The sequence below is a fragment of the Emys orbicularis genome, chromosome 4, assembly GCF_028017835.1.
Source record: "Emys orbicularis isolate rEmyOrb1 chromosome 4, rEmyOrb1.hap1, whole genome shotgun sequence".
Classification (NCBI taxonomy): Eukaryota; Metazoa; Chordata; order Testudines; family Emydidae; genus Emys; species Emys orbicularis.
Genome location: NC_088686.1, coordinates 42,231,770 through 42,257,607, shown reverse-complemented (window position 1 = coordinate 42,257,607; position 25,838 = coordinate 42,231,770). Strand labels below are relative to the sequence as shown.

Sequence of the window (25,838 nt, the reverse complement as noted above, 5' to 3'; positions counted from 1 at the left end):
CGGCATGGTAGAGCAGCCGCCGAAGTGCTGCCGATCGTGACTTTTTTTTTTTCTTCGCCGCTTGGGGTGGCAAAAAAGCTGGAGCCGGCCCTGGTTGGGGCTGCCTGCCTGGCCTTGCAGGGTCAGGGGTCTGCAGCTGCCTGCCAGCCCCGCACCCTGTTCCTGGTCCCACTCTGTGGATGGGTCTTTGGACGGGAGGCACTGGGCATAGAAATCTGGGGAGGTTCGAGGGGGGGGCATGCTGTGGATCTCAGCCTGCAGCCCAGGTAACATACTGTGGGCCACATATCCAGCCCACAATGATTAACAGGTTGAGAACCACTGAGATAGGGTCAGCCTGAGCCTGTCCCTTTTAACGGCCCATCCTGGCTCAGTCAGCTAGGCAACATTCATACCTATGTCTCTTAGGGTATGTCTACACTTACAATGCTACCCCCCGGCACACTATAGACACTATCTATGCCAACAGGAGGCTTTCTGGTATCAGCATAGGTAACCCACCTCCCTGAGAGGCGGCAGCTAGGCCCTGGTCTACACTACCTAATTCCTAGGGTAGACATAGCTACCGCCTCTCGGGGTGGGGGTGGAGTACCCATGCTGACGGGAAAAGCTGTCCCATCGGCATAGGTAGCATCTTCACAAAGTGGTACAGGGCGCAGCGCTATAAATGTAGACAAGCCCTAGGTCGACGAAGAATTCTTCCATCAATCTAGTGCTGTCTATGCTGGGGGTTAGGTTGGTACGGGTACGTCTCTCAGGGGTGTGGCTTTTTCACTCCCCTGACCAACGTAGCTACAGCAATGTCAGTTCCTAGTGTAGACCAACCCTTTGCCTGCTCTGAGAGCAAACAGTCCTTTTCCACCCACTAGGTAACAATGCAGCATATAGGGGAAACTGAGACATACATAGTGGTCAGAAAAATATTCCCCAAAATTCCCACTTCGTCATACACTTAAGATCAGGGAGGCGCCCTGGAGCTGGACTCTGCCCTGAGACTGGCATGTGGCCGCTGTTGGCTCCAACAGATAAATAACCACCATTTTTGTGTGGCATTCGCAAGGCTGTGTGCTCCCCAGCAACACTCTCTGTTAGACATGCCCCTGCTGAGAACATCAAGGATGTGAGACTCCAAGGTTGCCACCCTGGATAAACTTATTCTTTAAGGCAAAATTGCCCCACCAGTCACGTTTCTTGTGGCCCTGGGATACTCTGAGGTGCATCTCATGTGCCCACTTCTCAAAAGATGGGGCAACCCCTCATGATCAGGACACAGGTTGACAGTAAACCACTAGGGAAGGAAGTAAATAGGAGCCACAAGGAGAGGCAGACACGCAGTTTTATTTAAGGAACAGAAAGCGAGGTCTGACACAACAAAGCTGGCAGGGAACCCCAGGGGAGAGTCACATTTCTACGGGGTGTAACAAAAACTTCCCCAATGTAAAGGCCAGGGAGAAGAGATTGTTCCAAGGGGCTCCGTGGGGCCAGCATCTTCAGCACTTGCTGGGAGGGAATTTCGACTCATTCTCTAACCAACCCAATGAGGGAGATGTGAGCTCCAGGCAGAACTCCCAGCTTCCCTTTGGGTGAAGGGGCAGGTCTTGAGATGGAGGGCTTTGTAGTGGGGATATGCAATCTGCAGAAGTTTAGCTGAAAGCTTCCTTTCTGAATCAGAGAAACAGGAAGGTTGGGGTTTTAAGCGGCAAGAAGTCTTTCCCTACCCATCTCGCTCATAGAGGCAGGGAGAACGCAGCCCAGTCTGCGGTTCCTGCATCTTCACTTCTGACACGGCCATCATTGCCCCAGTCTTAGCAGCTGGTATGGCAAGGGAGCGGGTCACCTCTAACCTTAGGAGAGATCTTTTCTGGGTAATTGTCTTGTTCCTCTCACCTGAATGAGTCCTGATCCTGCACAAATTTGAAGTAGCTGCTGCTTTGCCTGACTTTACTTCCCTATGTACACTGAAGCCATGCCCACCTCATGGCCTAGCCCATTACAGAGCATTGACTCCAGTTGGTCAGTGTCTTGTCCCACTAGCCAGATAGCTGGGTTTGCCTTATGTTAGCCTGGATGCCGCTCTGTCCCAGGAGCCACTGGCACTGACTGGCAATATCAGACAAACCACCAAGACTGGAAACGGAACTTGCTCTATTGGCACTGAGGCTGGCTCCATAGTTTCCTCTCTCATTGGCATGGCAATGGCAAATTGGGCTGGTTCTGAGGTGGGTAGACACCTCAATTCTTCCATCGGATTTGCTGAAAGAGAAGCACAACAGGACATGGCTCGTATCAGTGCTGATCGGAGCTCACCCCCTGGGCATATTCCTGAGGGATCTATCTGCTCCACTGGAAGGGAGAACACTGTCAGGGAATTCAGCCCATGCTCGGGTGATGCTGCAGCAAATGACAAGGTGGGCGGGTTTATAAACTGATGTGCCTGGAAAGCTTTGAGGTTTAAGTCAATGAAAACAGTTGGACGTTCCCCTGCAGCATGGGAAATCCAAATCCAGCAGCCCTGGGCTAGCGGCTGGGATCAGCAACAAAAACCAACTAAAGTCAGAAAGCGCAAACTGACCAGGCTACAGAGTAGCAGCCGTGTTAGTCCGCAAAAAGAACAGGAGTACTTGTGAATCAAATGTAGGGAGCAGACAAGCAGCAATAAAGGCAAGTGCTAAAGATCATCACCACAATATATGGAACCTCACAATCCCCTAGGAGGTGGGTCAGGATTACTTGCATGATACAGATGGAGAAGCCAAGGCACGAAGGAAAGGCACAAGGCCATGCAGCAAGCCAGGATTCCGAGTCAGACATTCCTGACTTGCAGTCTCCTGTCAGACTATGACTCACTATAAGCTTGTAATACAATTGGGCCTAATAGGAGAAGTCAAACAGAACACCAAACCCAGAGGTAAAAACCCTTTGATCCCAAGAGGCCCAGAGCAGTCACCTAGCAGGTTGTGTCCAGAATGGACCACCAAAAAGGAGCCAAGTACCACTTGTTATCGCTCGTCACATGCTAAGACTGTAAGCTCTCTGGGGCAGGGACTGTCTTTCACACCTGTGACACTAGTCCTAGCACAATGCTTTGAGCCTCTTTTCGCTCTCGCAAACAGAAATCAACTCTTCGGTGTGGGGACTCAGCACTGAGCAGTTGCTATTTCTCCCTTTCCCAGCACCAGCTCTTCTCCTCCAGAGACTCTGCATAGATCCCTCTTTCCTGTGTCTAACTGGAACCTCCACCTGGACTAGCATCCTCCCAGCAGGGAGGATGTGGGGACACAGGGCAGCAACCCCAGTGCCACACACCAAACAAACCCACTCCTGTCTCCGACTAGTGTCTATAGAAGAGAGCACCACAGGGCTAGCTCTGGGTGTATGTGGGCGAGGAGTCACTCTTTACCAAGTTGCTGAGGATGCTGTCTATCTTGTCCTCTTCTGCAGAGCCCCGCTCCACCTTACACCTGTATGCCATCAGCTGGTGTCGATCCTTCAGGTCTCTGTATGTCTAGTTAAACAGCAAAACCAGAGCTAAGGGAAGCAACCTCCTTTATTGGGCAGCATCCTTCTGTTCAGTTGAGGAACAACCTTCCAATCCCCCCCAAAACCTTGGCCACATGCTGATTTCCCCAAAGACTCATCGCTGTGCAGCAGGATCCATCACAGCCCTGGGGGAAAATCACAAACCTTATGGGATGTCCCAATGGAAGATTGGGCCTTCACCTCAAACCTTTGGGAAAGGCCCCCTCCAGGAAGGGGAGGCTCAAGGAGTTACTGCACCGACTTTTCACTCCTGATGATGGAAGCTCACGTCCTGCTGTAGAGCAAATTCCAAGCCTCAAGCCACTCCCAAACTGACAACCATCTCTGAATTGTGTCATTCAGCACAACTGCATCTCTACAGCAGAGGAGCTCAGGTGGGAATAGCAGGGGGTGCTGCAGGCTGGGATTGTGAGGCCCCAGCAGAGCTGCTGGAGGTGGGGGGTAGAGGGAGTGTGAGTAAGGCTCACTTGGCTTTAGCTGGTTCTGGGAGCACCAGCTGACACTAAAACACAGGGAAAGTAAACTCAGAGGTAAATGAGATGGGCACATGACAACAAGACAAGGGAGCTGTGGGAGAGCCTGCCCCCAGCCAGGTGTGTCGGGGGGGGGAGGAGGAGGAGAGGGAGGATGTAGACCTCCCCCCTTGTACAGCAGGGACTCACATCAATAACAACGTCATGGCACTTATATTTCATGGCAAGGTTCAACCTTGTCTCAACGTCTTCCACCAGGCGCACGTACTCCTGCAGCACCTGGATGAGAAGGCAGGAGGCATCAGCAGAGCTCACTTCCCCATGTCACCCCTTCTCCCCCAAAACACCCCTGCTCCAGCCAACTAGCCTCTTACAGAAGGTCACCACACAGTCCGGCCCCCTCCGCAAGCAGAGGACAGTGTGTGGATGGGACAGCCTCACAGATGAGCCTGCTCAGGAGGCTCCAGGGGTAGTGAACCCAGCCCCTCCTCAAGGGCCCTGCCAACCCAGGGGGCAATTCCTACACTACCTCAACTCAAGGGGATCAGTTGAACCCTTGCCCAAATGAAGCATCTAGAAACTGAATGTAGGGAACAATCTATTTGATGGCCTGGATCATTTAGAGGGGCTTTGCCATCCATGATCTGATCCCATAGACACCTCAGAGCCTGCTGCTGTCCATCTCCCTTAGCTGCATCTACCTCCCTCGGGTTCTCACCCCTACGATGTTCCTTCCAGGCACATGTACATAACATCTATATCCCTATGGGACTCTGTTGGCACAAAGAGGAACTTCACATGGGGAAGTCCTTCACCATCCCCAGCTATGGAAGCCAGGCAACAACCACATGGGGTCAATGCCCCTCTCTGGGCTGTAAGCAAATTCACGTGTGGGACCAGGAAGAAATAAACAGTCCCTCCCCAGGTGCACTATAAGGTATAGGTAACAGCCACTGCTGGCGGCACGTGAGCAAGCTAGGTGACCTAGTGGTCTGAGTCAGTGCAACAGGATTGCAGACCGAATGGCCCAAAGGTCTGATCCAGTGTGGCAGGACAGCAGACTGGATGGTGTGTTCTGACAGGGCAGTTCCTTTGCTCACCTGCACGGGGGCGCTGTTCCGCTGCAAGATCTCCACCACACGATGGAAGCCAATGGGAGCTCTCTTCTTGGTGTAACCCAGCCAATTCTGAAACCACAGCCCAAACTCATAGCACTCATCTTTTCAAAAGGGACGTCCAATGCAAGATTCCCAGAGGGTGGGGAATTGGGGGACAGGGCTGTTAGTAGATTTGGGTGTGGGGCAGAGGAGCCGCTGGATTGCTCCTCCTCCTCCCTACCCTCTCCATAACCTCCAGAGGGCAGTGGTAATCTGCCTCTGGCTGAGGATACTGCTCTTTCCTGTCAGACCCTAGTTCCACGGTCAGCAGCGTCCCATGTCTGGAGGCTGGGTTTACAACGCATGTGAATCCTATGCAGCTGAGCCTCAAAGGCAGCCTCCTTCTCTGGCTGAGCTGGTAGAAGCTGTACTAAGCCCATCGCAGCTTCTTGAGACAGGGGAACCTGCTCTGTGAGCAATTCAGTCTGGACCCCACAGCATGGATGGAGCAGCTCAGGAGACAGACAGCTCACCGTCCTCTATCCAGATGGAAACAGATAGAGGTAGCCAGGAAACAGCAAGTGTTTGGACCCACCCCCCAGAAAGGTTTTGCCACTCACCTTGGTGGTGAACAGGGCATCCACATCATGCCAGGCTCGCAGCTTGGCACGGGCAGCCAGGGCTGTCAGCACATACTGTTTGTCTGGAATCTGCAAGGCAAAGACACTGAATGCTGAGGGTGAGAGCACAGACAGGGGTGAGAGAGCAGGCAGCACCATCCACTCAGCAGGCACCAAGCCAGCTGCTGGGAGGGGAAGGATGGTGCAATCCAAGCCTGAGCCCGGTAGCACAGTAGTACATGCAGGGTCACACAAAGGATCTGCAACTGCTACTGAGGCAGGGTTACATGGCTCAGGCCACCAGCATGGCCCACCCCATTCCACACCGACTCCAGCGAGAGCACCATGGTCCTGGAACGCATGGAGGGGGCTCCCAACAGGGCTGGTGCAACAGGGTCAGGCTGGCAATGGACTGGCAGTGAGGAGGGCCCATTTTCCCCTTCCAAGCCATGAGAAGCAAGACAGGGCCACCCATAGGCCGAGCACCAATTCCAGCTAAGGGTCAGGGGAGCTCACCCCAGTTAAGGGAAAGGCCTCACAGAGCTTGGGGTTCAAATCCAGGGGCAAGGGTTCCTGTAACCTGGGATCCCAGCAGCACCTCACACCCCAAGTTCCCCACAGAACTTCCAACAGGCTCTTGAAACCAAGCTTCCTCCCTTGTCCCCCAGGAGGGTCTGGCTTCCAGACCAGACCAGCCCAGCCCAAAGCAAAGGTCTCCACAGAGCTTGCCCCTTATCTAACAGCTGGATCTAATCCCACTCCCCTTCTATCTGGAGAGAAACCCTTTCTCTGCTGAGCCAGCAATCCCTACTTCTGACAGGACTCAGCCTCTCAATTTCCTTCTTCCCAGGCACCCCAGCTCTGTTGCCTGCATTTTTATTGATGCTGTCACAGAAACCCACCTCCCACCAAGAATGAGACACCAGTCAGATTTCACTCCCTACCTTAAAGGTTTTCTTCAGGTTGATCGGGCTGCTGAATGTCCCCTGAAGAGAGAGTGAGGGTAATGCTCAGCCTTTTCAGATCGTGGGCCCCCTGCCCCTTACGGTAGGTCTACACTGCAGACGGGAACGAGTCTCCCAGCCCAGGCAGGCAGACTCACGCTAGTAAGGCTCAAGCTAGTGCACTAAAAACAGCAACATGGATGTTCCAGCTCAGGCATTGAAGCCTAGGGGGTCAAGTGGGCTTCGGAGCCTGAACTTCCACCCAAGCCAGAACGTCCACACTGCTATTTTTAGTGGACTAGTTTGAGCCCAACTAGAGTAAGTCTGTCTACCTAGGTTGGGAGACTCGCTCCCAGCTGCAATGTAGACCACCCTGACAGACCCGAAACTCCTGCTTGCCAGGGCTCTATACATTAGAGCCCTGCTAATGCTAGCTTGGGAAATGGAGGTTCCGAAGGAAGCGACTCTTCCATCTCCTCCTCTGCTATCTGGGGCTGGGTCTCCCATGCCTCTAGTCTAGAGTGCTCACACACACACTTCAAAGACCAATGTCCCACATTTGGGCCTGAAAAGGTTAGAAGCCAAGTTAACCCCTTGGACGCTGGATCCAGTAGCTGCCTCTGAAACAGTGCAAGGTAGCTGCTTTCTCTGAGGTGCCAATTCTGCTGTGATGGCTGCCGTACCAGGCAAAATGCCCCTCTCTAATGCTGTCCCCACACTTCTTATGGCCCCCTGAAGTGCCAGAATTCCATAAAGTGTGGGGACCATTCTGGAAGGTTAGGAGAACTCTCTCTGGAGATCGGGGGGGAGGGGCGCGGGGTGTGTGTGTCATCCTCTTTCTTTACCAATGTGCCAACTTTATGAGCCAAGCAGTGTGGCCGAGTGGCACTGGACTGGGACTCAAGAGATATGAGTTCTAGTCCTGGCTGCCCACTGATCTGCTGGGGGACATTGAGTGAGTCACTGCACCTCTCCATGCCTCATTTTTCCATCTGTAAAACAGGGGTAGTGACACTAAACTCCCTTGTAAAGTATTTTAAGATCTACTGATGGGAAGTGCGAGGTAAGAGCTGGGCATTATCATTATTTAGTGACCCACACCAAGGGTTTTGGCACTGAATTCCAGCCCACTGCTTACCCCACTGTTGCACCCACCTCGGCCTCTGTGTAGTGGTAGAAGCAGGAGTAGAATAGCGTGGTCACCAGTGGCATGTTGAGGATAGAGGCCTTTCGTGGGTATTTCCGAAATATCTCAGACTGCCCAGCGGCCTCCAGATGCCGGTCGTTTGCCTAGAGAAGTAGGATGAGAGACACTGCATGGAAACCAGGCCAGCCACAGTTTGCTCACCCAGTTCTCAGAGGATGAGGGTTGTCTGGCCCAGTTGCCATGGGACAGGCCTGATTTCAACAGGACCATCTGTGACATCGATAGACCAGGTGCCAGCTCTTACCAAGGCTGTAGGCGTCAGCTGAGCACTGACAAATTCATAGATGGAAACCAGACCAGCTCACCTGTATGTTAGCATTGCTCAAGATAGGTGTTAGAGTTGTAAGGATGTGCTTAGTATTTAGACTCTATAAAATCCTTGTAAGTTGCTGCATGCATTAATCTTATTCATAATGTCTGAACCCAGTGCTATAAGGTAATATGTAAGTTTTGCTTTATAACTGTAAAAATGTCTGCTCTGAACTTGTGAACTCAGGCAGGAGGACTGTTTCCCCCACCCATCAAGAAGGACTATCAAAACTAAGTGGGCCACTGCGAAACATCACAATACAAAGACTGGTTGATGGTGCTCTTACACCCATAAGTTGCTACATGCAAGAAAGCTCATCCCATCAGCTTGAATTCTGGAAGGAGGAAATAAAAGACAGCTGACATGAAAAATTCTTCATACTCTCTGCTGTTTGGACTCTCACAGGGCTGGAGTTAGGAAAAAGCAGAGATCCCCAGGGTCAACCTGAGTTAGCCCTAGAAGACATTCACTGTGCTGACAGATTACTATATCTCTGTCACCTTTTGGAACCACAGACTAACTCATTTGTGTATATATGCTGCCTGCTTTAACCTGTAAATAACTCACTTCTTTTTCCTAGTTAATAAATCCTTAGTTAGTTTATTGTAGGATTGGCTACAAGCGTTGTCTTTGGTGTGAGATCTGGCATCAGTGACTGGTCTCTTGGGACTGGGAGCAACCTGAATCTTTTGTGATCTTTGATGTAAGGGACCATTTATCATTTCATCCAGCTTCTCTGGGTGGCAAGATAGACTGGAGTGTCCAAGGAGACTGTCTAACTCCATGCAAGACTATTACAGTGCTGCAGGAGTTTGCATTTATTGCTGGGTGAGTGAAATCTAGTTATACAAGTTTGGGGTGTCTGTCCTGAGGCTGGGATTCATGGTCGTGAGCCACTCCGGACAGTGTGACACCATCTTAATATGCTGCACAGCTATGAAGCAAATGCCCTGCATGTACCATCAGCACATGATGATATCTGACTCTCAGTGGGACAGCTTGGTGTAGTTGTCTATCAGCAAAGCTTGGATATGGAGTCACATTAGATCCAGGAGGTCGCAAGCCAGTCAGCTACAGCATCTAGAAACTTCTTATTCCTCCCAGAAGGGGAACCTTGGCATTAGAACAGGCTGGTCCGAGCCAGAGGCAGATGGAGAGCTCTGTGACACCTCTATGGCCAAAGGAGAGAGGCCCTTACCTCAATGATGATCTGTCTCTCCAGGAGCGTATAATGGTCTTGAACATGAACGGCATCTTCAGATGAAAATGGCAACCTGGCCAGCAGCAAAGAGATGAGGACAGTCATTATCAGCATCTCTTCCCAGTACACAAGGCCTGGAGGGGCTCTCTCTTCCCTACTTTACCTTACCTAAGTGTGCCCAGGGGATGCACTCCCCATGTTCTTGCTCCCTATATTCATGGTAAGTCAGAATGGCATCCCTCTTTGGCCTCACCCACACAAATGCTCTGGGAGTGGCAGTGAGTTCTCAAGCTCTCACCTTCCCAGATCACTGCCTGCTCTCTCAGATGGAGGCCATCTACGAAGAGAACCCAATCAGAGGGGGAAATCTTCTGGATTTCAAGGAGCGGTAGGTGGGAGAAGGGAGCTCAGAACAATGCTAGTGATACCCACCAGAGACTAACATTTCACCTTGGCACCCCCGGTCTCATCCCCACCCACGGGGTCAGTGATCAGAAACTCCCCAAGGTGTCTTTGCCCTCCAATCAGCAGAAAATATTTCGGGGTACTGATCACCACAGGCTGTTCATAATCACCCTGTGTTGTTCCTCAAACCCCCGCTCAGTGATGAAAGAGAGACCACTGTCCCTTTAAACCTGTGCATCACAACACTCTACTGCAGAGGTAGTCAATAGGCGGACCAAGGGCCAAATCCGAACCACCAGACACTTTTGAACGGACCCAAAAAAATTTATTTACTTTTTTTTAATTATTATTTTCTCTGGAGTCTGGACCTTGACTATACCTTGACCAAGAAATTTGGACCTTGACAAAAAGTAGACTAACCTTGCTCTACTGGTTCCAGCAGGCTGCACTTCTTATTCCACTCTCCAGGAGGTGCTCACACCCCACCAGTCCCCCACTTCCCTGCTCACCTGATGCAGCCTTTAAGAAATTCTCTTCGTTTCTCTGCATCCTGGATGCTCAAGTGCTCCCGGTACTGGGACAGCTGGAGGGGGCAGAAAGAAAACAGGAGCTGTTCAAAAGGGAATGGGCTCAGGAGATCTGGAATGTCACCTTCCAACAAAACATGAACTTAAGCCCTGCCCACTGACTACACCTGCCTAATGGCTACCCACTCCCAGTCCCCAGGCTCTTGTCACAACAGCATCCTATGTTGGGAGGAGGAGGGGGATGTGCGAGGGGTCTGATCACAGCATCTCTGAGAGGTCTCCCTCACCTCGTAAAAGCTACACAAGAGAAGGACCTGCCACGATTGGGAATACTCACAGCAACCTCCTCGGTCCTGTCCAGGAATCTGCAAAGGGAAACAAAGCATTACCCCTGCTCAGTACCCTCCACTCTGGGTCCAACCACAGGCAGTGTGTTCAGCCCAGCCATGATGCCGGGTGGGGAGCCTCACCTGAGCAGGTCCAGGAGTAGCTTCTGCTCCCCTGTCTCTTTGAGGAAATGGATTAGATGGCGCAAGGCCACCTGTCGCACCTCCAGCTCTTGGAACAGGATCTCTAGGTGGGGAGAAACAGGCAGCCTGTCAGCACTGAGGAGCCATGAGAAGGTGTAAGCTGGCCAGCCTGGGCTGTTCCAGCATGGATGGTGCTGCTAGCTTCTGGAAGAAAACTAAAGGATTCTGCAAACCCCCCTCTCCAGAGCACAGTCCAACCTCTAGTGACCAGGGGTTAGGAAAGGAACCCAATTCCACCTGTTTAATGGCCGAGTACTCTGTGGCGCATGGTCATATCCCGCACAGGTTCATTCTCATTCATCCCCACCCCAACCTCTGCCCTCTCCTAACAGTGTATGAGTACCTGGGACCATCTCTCTGGGTCTTCATAGCCAGCACCAACCCCGTCCCTTTACGCTCACTGGATCCAAGGTGCATCTCTCTCAATGAGACACCTAGCTCAGTTAAGCAGCACCTAAAAAAGAGTGATCCCAACCCTTCTCTCCCTTTAACTTGCAGCAAGTGAGAGAATCTGGCCACACTCCCCTTAACTGAGAAACACAATCCTGCACAGACGCCACTGGCCCTAGCCACCTCCCAGCCACATTTACCTCTCTTCAGCGTCCTCTTCAAGAATATTAGAATCTGCAAGCAAAAGAGACATCCCTCAGATGAGCAGATGAACCCTCACTAGCATCTGGACAGGCAGAGACACCAGGGGAGGCCCACTCAGCCACAGACATCTCAGCTCCAGCCTTCACGCAAGGCTTGATCAGTGTTTTGTATTGAGCAATGCTGGTGTCTTCCATACCTCGTAGGCCAAACACAGGCCTGGGGGAGCCTGCAAGCTGATTTGCAAGCCTGCAAGCTGACACTCACTGGTTTGGAGAGAAGGTCTGCTGGCTTTTCTATAGCTTAGATAAGCAATGCTTCAATTCTACAACTAGGGCATTTCCCTCGCGTCCCTTCTGAAGGACCCCAGAGAGCTTTCCTAGCAGCATACATACAGGGATCACCTCGCCCACCTCGCTGGAGTGAGAGGGATCACACCGTCCAGCACGTGGCTCATTTGCTGCACAATGCTCTGGGAGGCCAAGAGCCCGGGACAAACCTCTCCCCTTATGAGCAGCTCCCTGGAATATTCAGTGCAGTGTGCAGGGACCTGAGCTTTCCACATCTCACCCCAAAGCCCTGCACACAGGCAGCGACAGGGAACCTGATCCATCAGGCACAGGAGGTGGAGGAGCTGATTGCTGGGATTCCAACCAGAGGTTCCAGAGAAGCATGTGACTTTCAACCAGAGGCTGAGAACATGGAGTTTCCCAGACCTCAGACTTGGCCCTTTTAGGTAACACGCTGATTTTAATTCAAAGCATCAGCAGCGTTCAGGGGCTAAATGGCTATGCAGATACACAGACCCTTTAAGGGACCATCCTGGCCACCACCCACCCAACCCTATACTGCCAGAGGAGGACTCACAGCTGTAATGACATTCCCATCATGCACCGCAACAGCTTCATCCAGGAGCATCAGCTTCTCCCGCAGGGAACGGAACCTCTCCAGTGAGCAGATCTGGGATATCATTGGAGACAAGGAAACACTGCATCAGCCAGGTGCCTGGAATCCAACCAAGATACAGGGAGCTAACCCTCCCTCTAATCTTGAATAATTCAGCAACATGAATCACTCCTCTTCAGAAAATTTCTCATTCCTTCTGAGCCCAGGACTGTAAGCAGGTCTCCCACTGAAGGGTTTTGCAGGATCAGGCCCTTTAACTATACAGCCTGGGGGCAGCATGGTGCATGCACTTCTCCCCAAAACACCCTGCAACCTGCAAACCACCAGAACTCATCAGAGCAGAAGGACCCTGGTCTCTGGGATCCTCTGAAGCCGATCAGCAGACTGGAACTGGAAGAATCTGCCTCTTACTTGGCTCCCTTTAGCCCAGAGCTGCTCTTCCCCCACCACGCCTTAGAGCTACCGTTTCCCTCAGTGGAGATGGAAGCAAAGCCCTTCACCAACTGGTAAGAAGGGATAGTTACAACCTTAGCGAAGGGGCAGCAGCAGTTGGGTGGTTACTTCTGCATACACCACCTTTTCCTCCACAGGACTCATCTGCTCATCACCAAGGTCCCAACTCCACTGCACCAAGGACAACTCCCACTTTCCCTGCCCCTACCTCTGATTGCCACCAACTATGAAGAGAGCCAGAGCCCTAAAGTTGACCCCACAGGTGCTTTTTCATAACACCAGTTCCAGAAGGGTCAGCAGCACTGCAGATGACCTCATGCCATGGGAGAAGCCTCCAGGGTCTAACAGACACAAAGGCTCTAGCAGTGGCCCAATGATTGCCACCTGTCACCTATTCCTGACTCTAATGGTATCTCAGTGCTTCCCTTCTGCTTTTGCTTCTCCACTTGGCAAAGCCATAGGTGGGCACAGAGCTTTGGACAGTTGTGCCTGCTATGGCTATGCAATCAATTAATGGAGCTGCCCAGTTCCCCTGCCCAGTCCCACAATACAGAGGTGCAAGCAGGAGGCTGCCTGAGAGCACCAATATGACACTCTATACCTTGGGGGAGCGCCCTGTAACCCCCATATTCCTCATTTATATATAATTGTGATATTGCATATAAAGCATGCCATGTGAGGTATCAGGGGAAAGGTTATGATCTGCCAAAAGCAGTTGTTCTAGCTAAATATGTATACCTCGAGGAAACGCCCTGTAATCCCATAACCCCTCGCCCTGTAGCCCCCATATCTAAGTATGTATACCTCGGGGGAGTGCCCTGTAACCCCCATATTCCTCATTTATATATAATTGTGATATTGCATATAGTGAAGACATGATAAATCGACCACCGAGCACTCTCCCGTCGACTCCGGTACTCCACCAGAACGAGAAGCGTACGCGGAGTCAACAGGGGAGCGTCAGCAGTCGATTTACCACAGTGAAGACACCACAGTAAGTAGCTCTAAGTACGTCGACTTCAGCTACGCTATTTTCGTAGCTGAAGTTGCATAACTTAGACCGATTGGCTCGCCGCTCGCCCCCCACCACTGTAGACCAGGCCTCAGTAATGCCCACCAGACATGCCTCCAAGCACATGGACAAAGGGTATAAAACAGAACACAGTGACCTCAGGCTTGGCCTTTTCTCCTTCCCCCACCTATGCTGCAAGCAACAAGGACACTCAGAAGACTGAAGACTCCAATAGAGGAGCCTGGCCCAGGTTTCAAGGGTGAAACCTGTGTACTATGAACTGCAATATACAGTGATCTGAGAAAAACTGCTTAGTCTAGACGTTGCCCAGTCTAATAGGATTGAGAGTTTAGATAGTGTGCTTGTATTTTATTTTATTTTGGTAACTAACTCTGACTTTTTGCCTATCACTTAAAATCTATCTTTTGTAGTCAATAAACTTGCTTTACTGTTTATCTTTACCAGTGAGTTTGCCTGAAGCATTTGGTCAATCTGCTCAGTTTTACAAAGGCTGGTGTATATCCACTTTCCATTGATGAAGTGGTGAACCAATTAATCAACTTGCACTGCTCGTCTTGAGCAGTGCAAGACGGTATATTCCTGACGTACAAGGCTGGGAGCTTGGGGCTACTGGGCTGGTGCCTGTCTCTGTGTGATTCATGACTGGCTCTGGGAACATTCATACAATCTAGCTGGGTGTAGGGTTGCACATCCGGTTGTGCTGAGTGATGATAGCGCCTGGAGGGGTTTTCTGCTTGTCACTAGCAAAGCAGCGACAGCCCAGGCTGGAGAGTTAAGGGGGCACAGCGGTCCCACGGTCCCAGGCTGCACCTCGGGGATTCCGTCACAACCAAGGCTCCCCTCTTGCAAGCAGATGGAAAAGGAATGTCTTTACCTTGCCCCTCTGCATTCGTCTGACTGTATCCTTGGGACTCCAGTCGCTGGTGTAATCCTGCAACAGAAGACAGAAGCAGCTTATCTTCCCAAGATGCTGAGGGGCCAAGCTATCCCAGTGTTTGCTGTGCAGCTCCTCCCACCTCCCACTCAAAGCTGGGACTGATGAAATAACTTGTCACAGTTCACAGCAGCTAGAAGGGTTTCCCAGTAGGCTTTGCAACGAACGAGAGCAGTAGAGTTCTGATGTGACTGAATTGGCCTGAGTAAGGAGGTTCCAGAGTCTTGTCACTTTCCTAGAACCTTTATGGGGGAGGAGGCAGGTTGATCTGTTTACTGGCTGGTACCACTGGTGCCAGCGCAATCCAAGAGACTCTGAAGTTCAGTGCCCAGAATGCCACCAGGCTACCATTTATGTGCAAACTTCTACTGCTGGTGAAAGGGGCCAATCACACCTGCAGAGACAGAGGTCTCTTGTTTATCCACACGATAGCTACAGCCCAGGTACTGTGCAGGAGAGCTTGCTCTCACACTACCCTAACATGCCTGACCCCTAACCTCATAGAGCTCCCTCAAAAGCCCACAGCAGGGTTCAGTCTCCATGGCCCATTCAGTCCTTAGCTCCTCTGCTGCAACTACCTAAGAGGGTGACAGCTGGAGTGGTTTTGGGGATAGGACACATTCCCACAGAGCCTCAGGTGGCAATGACTTTTGCTCAGGCCCTACCTACGGCAGGCTGGATAGAGCCAGAGGCCGAAAGGAGAACAGGGTGTCTATTTATTGCCTTGGACAAAGACTATCACTGCATCCACATGAGAGGTGCATCTTAGAATGGACTCCCACCCCAGGGACCTTAAACCCCAAGTGTTGGGGGGAGCAGTTTGCCCCCATAAAGACAACCGATTTGAGAGACCGTGAATTGGCAGGGTAAGGATTCAGTTACATCTTCCCATTCCACCCTCAGACAGGCTTCTTCAGGTGAGCCTTCCACGGCACCACAGGGCACCCAAAGCCAACAGCCTCAGGTTAGTGCCTGGGGACAGGCAAAGGAAAGGGACTCAAATGAGGAGGTAAAAGGGACCAGGCTAGTGTCACTGCCCCATCCTGAGTGAGAGGCAGTGACTGAACAATGGGCAGCAATGGGGAAAAGTACATGGGATTTTAAAATTCCCTGACGTCTCATCAAATCATACAGGTCAGAGAAGGAAGTGCCTTTTAGGTTCCACCCGGCCCCTCCCTCTAATATGCCAATGCAGGACTGGGCCGTGCTGTACTGTTCTAGGGCCTTGCACAGTCTATGGTAAATGTCCCAAGCATCAGGGTTCCCACTGAGACAGCTCCTCCGCCTGATCCAGATCACTGTCCGGAAGTTGGTCCTGGAAGTCAGAAGAAACTTTCCCTACCTTTGTTTCATCCCATAGCTATTATTTCCCCCTTTATTATGCTAGATTATTCCTCCCCCACCTACTTAATGATCTCTGTGGGGGGGCAGTGACAGAGAAGGAAGGGACACTTTCCATACAGAATGTTTATCTCAGCAGCATCCCTTAAGGAAGTGTGTGTGTAAAGAAAAGCAGCGTATTCAGGAGGAGAACAGCACCACCACGGGGCAGGGTGTTATTCCTGAGTGAGGTGTCCTGGGGCTCTGAGAGTAGCACTCTTGATTGGGAGTCAAAAGGCTGTCAGTTCCAGTCTCACAGCAGGAATGAAGCCATTGCCAATGCTGGGGCTGCACTGTTGGTGGGGAAGAGGCTTTCAGGCAAAGCATTAACAAGTATTCCCATCTCTGCAGGGCTACTCAGTAGGAAGAGGGAGAACTCCCGTGTCTCCACCAACACGTTCACCGTTAGTGGAAAAAGATGTGATGTCTGAGGCTCTACATGAGTTACTGCTGAAGAGACTCCTGCGGGCTGGAACTGGAATTGTACATCTCACCTTCACCATCTCAGTTCCTGCACTGCTCTCTGCTAGCTAAAACGGGGACTGGTCACTCACCCCCTCCACCCCATGTGACCTTGGCAGTCCATTGCTCTGACCCTGGGATTGTGAATGTGAGCCACCCACCTTGTATTCCGCCTTTGGTCTGCGCAGCTCTGGAGCGTAGCTTTTAACTCCTGTGTCAGAGAGAGCTGTGAAGGGGAAGGCAACACACTGAGTAGCGCGTCTGAGATCCTGATTCACATCAACCTTCCCATATTTCCCCTGGTCTAAGCTTCCCCCCAGCACAGGTTTCTTTGTTAAAAGAACAGACTGAGTAGCAAACCCTGGGCCAGCCCCATGGACTGAGAGGAGCCCATATGTCCAAGGACTGGGCACAGAGCTGCAATGAACCAGAATGTGAGAAAGTCTGGCTAGAGGCCCCTTCCAACCCACAGGAGGCTCTATTCAGGGAGGTTATTTTCTATCAAAGAGGCAGCATATTTAGCGATTAGAGTGTGGGAATAAGTCAGGAGATACTAGTCTATTTCTGACCCTTCTACTGATTTGCTGGAGGACTTTGGGCAAGTCTGTGCCTTAGTTTCCTCATCTGTAACACGGGCAAGATATAGTGACCCAACTTTCCAAAGGGCTTTGAACTTGGGGCGAAAATCCCCTACATAAGTGTCAAGTCTTATCCGCCCCTTCCCCCACCCTGCTCAGAAAGGAATAAAAACCGCTCTCTTACCATCTGAAAGGGACTGAAAACTCCCAAGTTTGTTTCTTCCTAAAAGAATCAAACAGGCAACAGTGAGAGATTTTCAGCTGGCTTTCCCCAGGCAGCACCTCTCACCGAAGGAACAGAGAACTACACTCCAAGTGGGCATTGCAGGCTAACTATTAGACAGGGCCAGCCTATGGGAAACGAATGGGGAGGTCTCAGGCATTTCCTACTGGACATCTGTCCATATCACACAACAAAACTGGCACTAACTGACCCCTTGCTGCCACGGGGCAAGGGCTGAGAGGGTTATGGAGCTTGAACTCCTTCTCACCCCTGGAGGGGTCCACTACAGATCACTAAGCCACTCTGGGAGTACAGTGTTGTGAGGGGAGGGAGACGGCACTGGCATCTGTACCTACACTGGGACTATACAGAAGTCTTCAGTCTCCAGGGCTAGGGTTTCGGCACCTTTCACCAGCACTAAATCAGTTAATGTATAAGAACAGGGGCAGTCAAAAAACATGCCAGGCAGGGAGAGGACATTCAGAGGAAATTCAGCTTTGGAATCAGGCTTGTTTCCAGGCTCGAGAGACAACAGCACTGAGCCACATGACTCTCCCTCAGCCAGCTGGACTATGTCTGGCAATGCCTAGGTGAAGTCACTAGCTCCATCCCCACATGCAACAGTAGAAGCTATCTCAGCTCCAGGGGAAGGGTATTTGCCTGCTGACTTTGTGGCAGAGAGGACCAAGCGCAGCCCACCTGGGCCAAACACAGTCCCAAATCGCCTGCTTTCATCTACAGTACAGATGGGTGACTGCTGGAGGCTACAGCTCCCGGCATGCCGTGCTCCACCTTGGTCCAAGCAGCTTTGTTACTCCACAGAGCATAGCATGCTGAAAGATATAGTCTACATGGCCTGCCCCTCTATACTGAAAGAGACCTCAGTCAATCCCCCAGAGATGATGCATGACCCCGCCCCCCCCCCCGACCCCCTTATGTCGCCTCTGCTCTCCCCACTTTATAAAAGTCAGATGTGATCACTGACACCTGTCAAGTGGCTGATAAAGCCTGTGGCTGGGCAGAGATGGGGCACTTCCTGGTCTGGGAAACGCACAAAGAAACTGCAAAAAGAATGAGGAGTACTTGTGGCACCTTAGAGACTAACAAATTTATTTGAGCATAAGCTTTCGTGGGCTACAGCCCACTTCTTCTATGCATCTGAAGAAGTGGGCTGGAGCCCACGAAAGCTTATGCTCAAATAAGTTTGTTAGTCTCTAAGGTGCCACAAGTACTCCTGTTCTTTTTGCGGATACAGACTAACATGGCTGCTACTCTGAAACCTGACAAAGAAACTGGACTCCTCCCTTATGCTCTTGTGGGAAGATCCATCTGCCCCAGCCAAGTAGGGGACTTTACCTTTAAAGAAACTGCTGATGGAGTAAGAGGAGGCTTGCTTGGGGAGAGCTGGATGGGAAGAAGAGCCCTTCTGTAGGCCTGAGTCTCTCCCTTCAGGAGCGTTAGAGCTGCTGGAGGCAGTCTCTTTGATGGACCAGGAAATACCTATGGAGAGAGAACAACCCTTGTAACTCACCGAGAAGACATAAAACCAAAGACTTTAATGAAAAATTCTAGAGTGGAAGAAGCCTGTTAACTCTTGTGTCCTCATCAATTTTAGTTTGGGAACATTCTGCACATTGTCCCTCCGTATTTACCTCCCTGTATCAACTGGATACAGTACTCAGCACATAGCTTCCTAAACTTGAACTTGTGTAGTGCTAAAGTTTAAGCAACTGCCTGTTCCCTGGCTGCATTTCAGTGGTGGTGTATGGCTACAGCTTGTATAAATATTACAGAAGATCACTTATAGGACACAGTACATTTAAATGGTGCTGTATGAGGTGTGCCACATTCTCTGCTCCAAAGAGCTTACAATGGAAAATACAAAACTAGATACTGGATCCTTTGATTTCTCTGGACTGGAGAAATGTAAGACATTCCCTTCCAGGCACTACAGCACTGAGATAACTTTGATGTCTGCAGAGGACCGGCAAGTAGTGTGACAAACCATAGATGGGGGCGATAACTTGCTCAGCTTTGCTCCCTGTTGCTCTAGGCATAGCAGGCAGTCTCTCTCTCTCTCTCTCTCTCTCCACACAGCCGCACCCTAGCCCCACCACAAACACAAGCTTTTGAACAACTGGCACAGCAGAAGAACAGTGAGCCAGACTCAGATAGTGGGTGGTGGGGTGAAGAGGCTGACTGGGAAGGTGAACAGGAGACACAAGCAAGAAGAGCAGCTGCGGTGCAAGATGAGAAGCGCTGACTCAGTGAAAAGAACTAGCTGCAGCGTGGTGGGAGCACTGCAACCCTTTGATCTCTCAGGTAATAAGAATAAGGTAGGGGGATCCATGCACAACATTTAAGTTCACTGGGTTGGTCCAAACCTGAGGACATGGCTATATCCAAGCTTCTTCTTAACAGGAAACTGTGCTCCTACACCACCCACCTTGTAGAGCTCCCACCCCTGCCCATAGCTTGGCAGGGACTAAACTGTTACTGTGCTGACCTTTAGGTTATATGGACCTTGCTTCCCCACAACCCTGCCTCACCCCATCCCTTTTCTGTTCTCAGAAGAAGGGAATCTCTTCTTTCCCAGGCATGTTGCTAGCCATCCCTGCCAGCCCCCTTTATCTAAGATACCACAGTACCTAGCATCGTAGGTTTGGGAAGTTTTTAATTATTACACTTCAATTGTCTGCACAGTGCCACGAATGTGTTGATCTGGTGGATGGGGGGATGGGACACAGGGAGCAGATTATACTAAAATTACACTGGTCTACAATTTTTGAGAAGTCGTCTGCTTCAGAGATAAAATGTGCTATTTATTATGTATTTTGATGTGCTGAATTCAAATATGACAATTAAAACAACTGATTGGCTACTGTTTCTAAGATATTTAAGTTTTTACATTTTATGTCTATGTATATTGTGTAGATAGGTTTACAATTTATGATTAAAACTCTAGGTCTTTTCATGTGTTTATGGTTGCTTTACATGATAATATTTCACCTGTCCTGTTTATGTAACACTTTAAAAATCAGCAAAAGGGTTATATAAATAAAATTTATTATGAAACAAAAGCCAAAAAACTATTACGTACATAGTTTAGTCCTATTCAGTGTCTGCTCGGCGCTTCTTGGCTTGTCTCTTGTATTCATTAAATGGAGCATCTCTTGTCACTGTCCAGCAATAGTCTGCAAGCATTGATGGGCTCCATTTGCCCTGATAGCGTTTCTCCATTGTTGCAATGTCCTGGTGAAATTGCTCGCCGTGCTCATCGCTCACTGCTCCGCAGTTCGGTGGAAAAAAATCTAGATGAGAGTGCAAAAAATGTATCTTTAGTGACATGTTGCAACCAAGGCTTTTGTATGCCTTGAGGAGGTTTTCCACCAACAACCTGTAGTTGTCTGCCTTGTTGTTTCCGAGAAAATTTAGTGCCACTAACTGGAAGGCTTTCCATGCCGTCTTTTCCTTGCCACGCAGTGCATGGTCAAATGCATCATCTCGAAGAAGTTCACGAATCTGAGGACCAACAAAGACACCTTCCTTTATCTTAGCTTCACTTAACCTTGGAAATTTTCCACGGAGGTACTTGAAAGCCGCTTGTGTTTTGTCAATGGCCTTGACAAAGTTCTTCATCAGACCCAGCTTGATGTGTAAGGGTGGTAACAAAATCTTCCTTGATTCAACAAGTGGTGGATGCTGAACACTTTTCCTCCCAGGCTCCAATGACTGTCGGAGTGGCCAATCTTTCTTGATGTAGTGGGAATCTCTTGCACGACTATCCCATTCGCAGAGAAAACAGCAGTACTTTGTGTATCCAGTCTGCAGACCAAGCAAGAGAGCAACAACCTTCAAATTGCCACAAAGCTGCCACTGATGTTGGTCATAGTTTATGCACCTCAAAAGTTGTTTCATGTTGTCATAGGTTTCCTTCATATGGACTGCATGACCAACTGGAATTGATGGCAAAACATTGCCATTATGCAGTAAAACAGCTTTAAGACTCGTCTTCGATGAATCAATGAACAGTCTCCACTCAGCTGGATCGTGAACGATGTTGAGGGCTGCCATCACACCATCGATGTTGTTGCAGGCTACAAGATCACCTTCCATGAAGAAGAATGGGACAAGATCCTTTTGATGGTCACGGAACATGGAAACCCTAACATCACCTGCCAGGAGATTCCACTGCTGTAGTCTGGAGCCCAACAGCTCTGCCTTACTCTTGGGTAGTTCCAAATCCCTGACAAGGTCATTCAGTTCACCTTGTGTTATGAGGTGTGGTTCAGAGGAGGAGGATGGGAGAAAATGTGGGTCCTGTGACGTTGATGGTTCAGGACCAGAAGTTTCATCCTCTTCCTCGTCTGACTCAAGTGAGAATGATTCTGGTGCATCAGGAACCGGCAGTCCTTCTCCGTGGGGTACTGGGCGTATAGCTGATGGAATGTTTGGATAATGCACAGTCCACTTTTTCTTCTTTGACACACCTTTCCCAACTGGAGGCACCATCCAGAAGTAACAATTGCTGGTATGATCTCTTGGCTCTCTCCAAATCATTGGCACTGCAAAAAGCATAGATTTCCTTTTCCTGTTCAACCACTGGCGAAGATTTGTTGCACAAGTGTTGCAGCATATGTGTGGGGCCCACCTCTTGTCTTGATCTCCAATTTTGCAGCCAAAATAAAGGTGATAGGCTTTCTTAACCATAGTGGTTATACTGCGCTTTTGTGATGCAAAAGTCACTTCACCACCAACATAGCAGAAGTTATCTGCACTGTTCACACAAGTACGAGGCATCTCTGCTCGCTTTGGCTAAACAGAAATGTGTCCCTTTGCAAAATCAAACACTGACAAATAAGAGAGCACGACACTGTATGATTTCTAGAGCTGATATAGGGCAATTTGTTCAGCAGAGTGATGTAAGCTTCGTTATGATTGCATCATCCATGATTTCTAGGAATAACATGATGCAATTCATATCATGTATGACGCAATACCAGCTTCAGATTGCATCATTCATTGTTTTGCCTAAAAAGCAAGTACTGTCCAAACCCAGTCATAGATTTATTCATAGATCCAGTCAAAGATGTATTTTAGTCATTTCTGGTTTAAATTGAGATCCCTTCCCTTTATAACTCACTTATCCTCCGCCATTCCCAAGTCAAGGGTCGTATATACTGACCCAATAGCATATCTTGAAAACTAGAGCCAATCAACAATTTTAAGCATCATTTTCGTTCTCAGTGACCCAGAATTAGTAAAGTTTGACTACATTTATTTCAGAAGCATTTTGGCTGTAGAGCAGTGACAATATTAACTAGGGTTGCGCATTTTAATGGTCCAAAAAATTGGTCAATTGACCAATCAAATATTGGCCCAATATTGCCAAATAATGTCAAAAATGGTCAAACATTTTAAAGCACTAATTTATTAGAACAGTGACAAAACAGTAAAACTTTATCGTCTCCAACAGGTTTAGCTTTAAATAGATAATTATGCCAAATTACAAAAAACAAGTTACTTAACGGAATTATTTTAACTCAGAAAAACACAAAAACACAATCTAATGAAATTCTAAGAAATGAAAGAATGGCACCATGATGCAATCAAAAAGATAGGGTGCCACCTACATCAGGGCATTTTTAGTGGAAATTTGAGCATGGTCAAATAATAGTCAATTGACATTATTTGATCAGTCAATTGACCGGCTTGCCATGCCTGATATTAACTATCCAAGAAGAGGACTCTCAGCATTAAGGAATCTGACAACCTCAAAATACTGTAGGATTATCCCCAGGACTGCTCCAAGGAGCAAGTTTTGTCTGCACTTTCATCTCTGCTATTCCCTATAACAATCCAGGAATCATGACCCCCAAAGGACGTGGACAGCAGCTGTCAGAGGGTCATAACCCAGCTCCCATTCAGTCTTCAACTGTCCACCTGAAATGGATTGGTTCAGCTGCTTGCAACTGAAACTTGTTCCTCAAACACCCCATCAGCCCATCAATCATCACGCTGAAGCTTGTAGCATCTCCGACAAAGTCCTGCAGGAACTGGCATAAAAGATTTTTGGAGAAACAGGTTTCAAGCGTGGGAGAGCGTAATAGGTTGTCAGTCATACTTCTGGCAGTTCCTTCACCTAAGCTTGGTGGATGCCAGGCATGGATAAAGTCTATGCTGGCCTATGCTAGATATTGGGAGAGGGAGAGTGGAACTCCCTCCACTTGTATAAATGGAAAGAGTACAAAAGGAGACATCTGGGGACCTCATCTCATTCTCCTTCTAATGGGCACAGGCAGATACAAGTTTACATGAAAGAATCGGAAGCGGGAGGATTAGACTCTGAGATCCCAGCATTCCTGGGGAAGGGATCTGACTCTGGAGTAAGAAAAGTAGCTGCACAGCTCAAGTCCAGACAGGAATGTTTTAATACGCTTTCCCTCCCCAACATAACTTTCAGATACCCCTGCACTTACTGCCCACTGGCTCTCCACTCCAGCTGAACTTCTCAAGGTCGTCATCATCATCTACAATGTCTCGAAGGCTGTTCACTGCCCGCTTGGACTCCTTTAGCTATGGACAAACACAAGGCTAGCATGAAGACCATCTCTGTTCCACTCAGGTAGCCTGAGGCTTTCCTGAACCCACTCCCATCCAAACAAACCTTTTGCACATGCCTTCCCCAGCCCCCACAGAGCTGAAAGACCAGTGGAAGATGTTCCACACTTCTGCACAAGGCAATTGGCCAACAATCAGCCCCTTTTCACCCAGTATATGGAATTTGAGGACTATGAACATCTGAGTGGTCAGTTATAAATACCTCAAACTAGTAGGAGATGCAGGTGGGGAATCATTGGAAAGGTCATTTACCCTCAATTTCTTATGAGGTTTCAGATTTGCCCTAGAGGCCTGATGCCAAGAGACCTTAAGGATCTCCACACAGATAATCAGAAGATAAAAAAATAAGAAATATCTGTCTTATCTCTTATTTGCCTAGCAGACTAAGTCAGTGAGTAGAGCTCATTAAAAGGTTAATTCTAAAATTTTCAATTAATGTAGTGCCAAGCACAGGTGTCTGCTTGATAGTTTTGAAGACTTCTGTTTATCCTCAGGGACTCTAGGGCAAGAGGGAATTCAGTTTTCCTGATCCAGTTTGCTAAAATGGCCATGAAGGGGACCAAATCTACTACGAGTCTACTCGCACAACAACAGACACAAATCTACTAGAAAAAGGAACTGAGGTCCAACAACTCCCTTGGTTATTTTTAAAAAGAAAAATATACCATATTTTTTGGTGTTTTCTACTTATTTCCCCTCCCAGGAACATTACACAGATCCCCCAAGATTTATAGAGAAATTGAGGAAGAATGCAGGAACCAACATTTTATGCCTTTCCGATTCCCTGTTCCTTCTCATGGGTCTTGTGCAGCTTCTTTCGAGCAGAGGGGGGAAAGGAGTTAACTGTATGCAGGGGAGCCCTTAAGCAGCTGGATTTCTCCATTCTCCAATCTTTTGGAAGAAAGAGGTGACTCTAGAGGAGTTTTATCAATCCATGCAGTCTGAAGACTATACCTGGGAGAGCTCATCATCATCATCAAATGTGAAGGCTTTACACTTGGAGCTGTGCCAATACTCCTCCTCGTCAACTTTCATCCTGTTCATCTGGAAAAGCAGCCAAAGAGAAACACACGTGCTAAGCGACAGGCAAATCTCCCCAGGCTGGATCAGAACCAGCACTTCAGGGCCTAGGCCCTACAAGGGAGGGCCCTTGGGTCACCCCACTTCAGGGCTTTCAGGGGACTGCAGCGCCTGACCAGGAAAAGAGGGTGGCCCCACAGGGCCGGCCAGAGGAGAAGGGAATAGTAGGAAGCGAGGCTGTGGCGGATCAGATCAGCCCGTGGCCCGGCAGGTAAATAACCCGACTGGCACGGGGGGACCGGCTGCGCCAGAGGGCAGATACCGGGGCCCCTGCTCGGCCGGGCGTGCCGGGCTGTCTCGGCCCTCCAAGGCCGGGGCAACGGCACCAGCGGGGCCCCGAGCAGCCGCGTAGTGACTGTGAGCGGCAGGGCCAAGCAGGCCCCGCCCGGCACAGAGGGAAGGGGCTCGGGGCCGCCCCCAGGACACAGGTGCTCACCGCCCCTCCAGCCAGCCCGACTACGCTGAGAGTGCCGCCCTCCTCCCCGGGATGGGGGGGAACTGTTAGCTCCGCGCAAAGCACCATGGGATGTGTAGTTTCCGCCTTCCCGTCTCATCCACGTCGCCCTCTGCCTTGTTCCCGGGGCCTCTGTCCGCGGAGAATTGGACTACGAGTCCCAACAGGCCTCGCGAGAAACGGGGTTGGCTTTGACATCCCGCTACCCATCGGCGGCGGAGCTAAAATTATTCCGCCACAATTGGCGGAAGGCGCAGAGCTCTGAGGGC

The 25,838-nt window shown here is 49.8% G+C and overlaps 1 protein-coding gene across 2 annotated transcripts; it reads right to left on the bottom strand.

The window, feature by feature from the left end:
* Positions 1-1,318: 1,318 nt before the first annotated feature.
* VIPAS39 (VPS33B interacting protein, apical-basolateral polarity regulator, spe-39 homolog) lies at positions 1,319-25,612 on the bottom strand. Of its 2 annotated transcripts, XM_065402466.1 has the most exons (20): positions 25,552-25,612; positions 24,990-25,079; positions 23,894-23,990; positions 18,771-18,914; positions 17,376-17,414; positions 16,775-16,839; positions 14,712-14,768; positions 12,313-12,405; positions 11,445-11,478; positions 10,795-10,897; positions 10,662-10,689; positions 10,307-10,380; positions 9,390-9,465; positions 7,830-7,964; positions 6,675-6,716; positions 5,731-5,820; positions 5,114-5,200; positions 4,203-4,292; positions 3,401-3,505; positions 1,319-2,253 (listed from the first exon to the last, which is right to left on the bottom strand). In XM_065402466.1, the coding sequence occupies exons 2-20, from the start codon at positions 25,077-25,079 to the stop codon at positions 2,233-2,235; spliced, it is 1,470 nt and encodes a 489-aa protein (XP_065258538.1). In that variant the 5' UTR covers positions 25,552-25,612; the 3' UTR covers positions 1,319-2,232. The 2 variants fall into 2 exon arrangements, with proteins under 2 accessions (XP_065258538.1, XP_065258539.1); XM_065402467.1 differs by lacking the exon at positions 3,401-3,505 and having other exon boundaries at positions 25,552-25,588.
* Between the last annotated feature and the right edge of the window lie 226 nt (positions 25,613-25,838).

What these genes read in the sequence shown, in the direction of transcription:
- VIPAS39 (XM_065402466.1), bottom strand. Translation starts at nt 25,079, where the DNA reads ATGAACAGGATGAAAGTTGACGAGGAGGAGTATTGGCACAGCTCCAAG. An exon ending in GAGTGGAGAGCCAGTGGGCA is followed by an intron (nt 18,915 to 23,893) that starts GTAAGTGCAGGG and finishes CTCTCTCCATAG; the next exon opens with GTATTTCCTGGTCCATCAAA. An exon ending in TTTCTTAAAGGCTGCATCAG is followed by an intron (nt 9,466 to 10,306) that starts GTGAGCAGGGAA and finishes GCTGCTGGCCAG; the next exon opens with GTTGCCATTTTCATCTGAAG.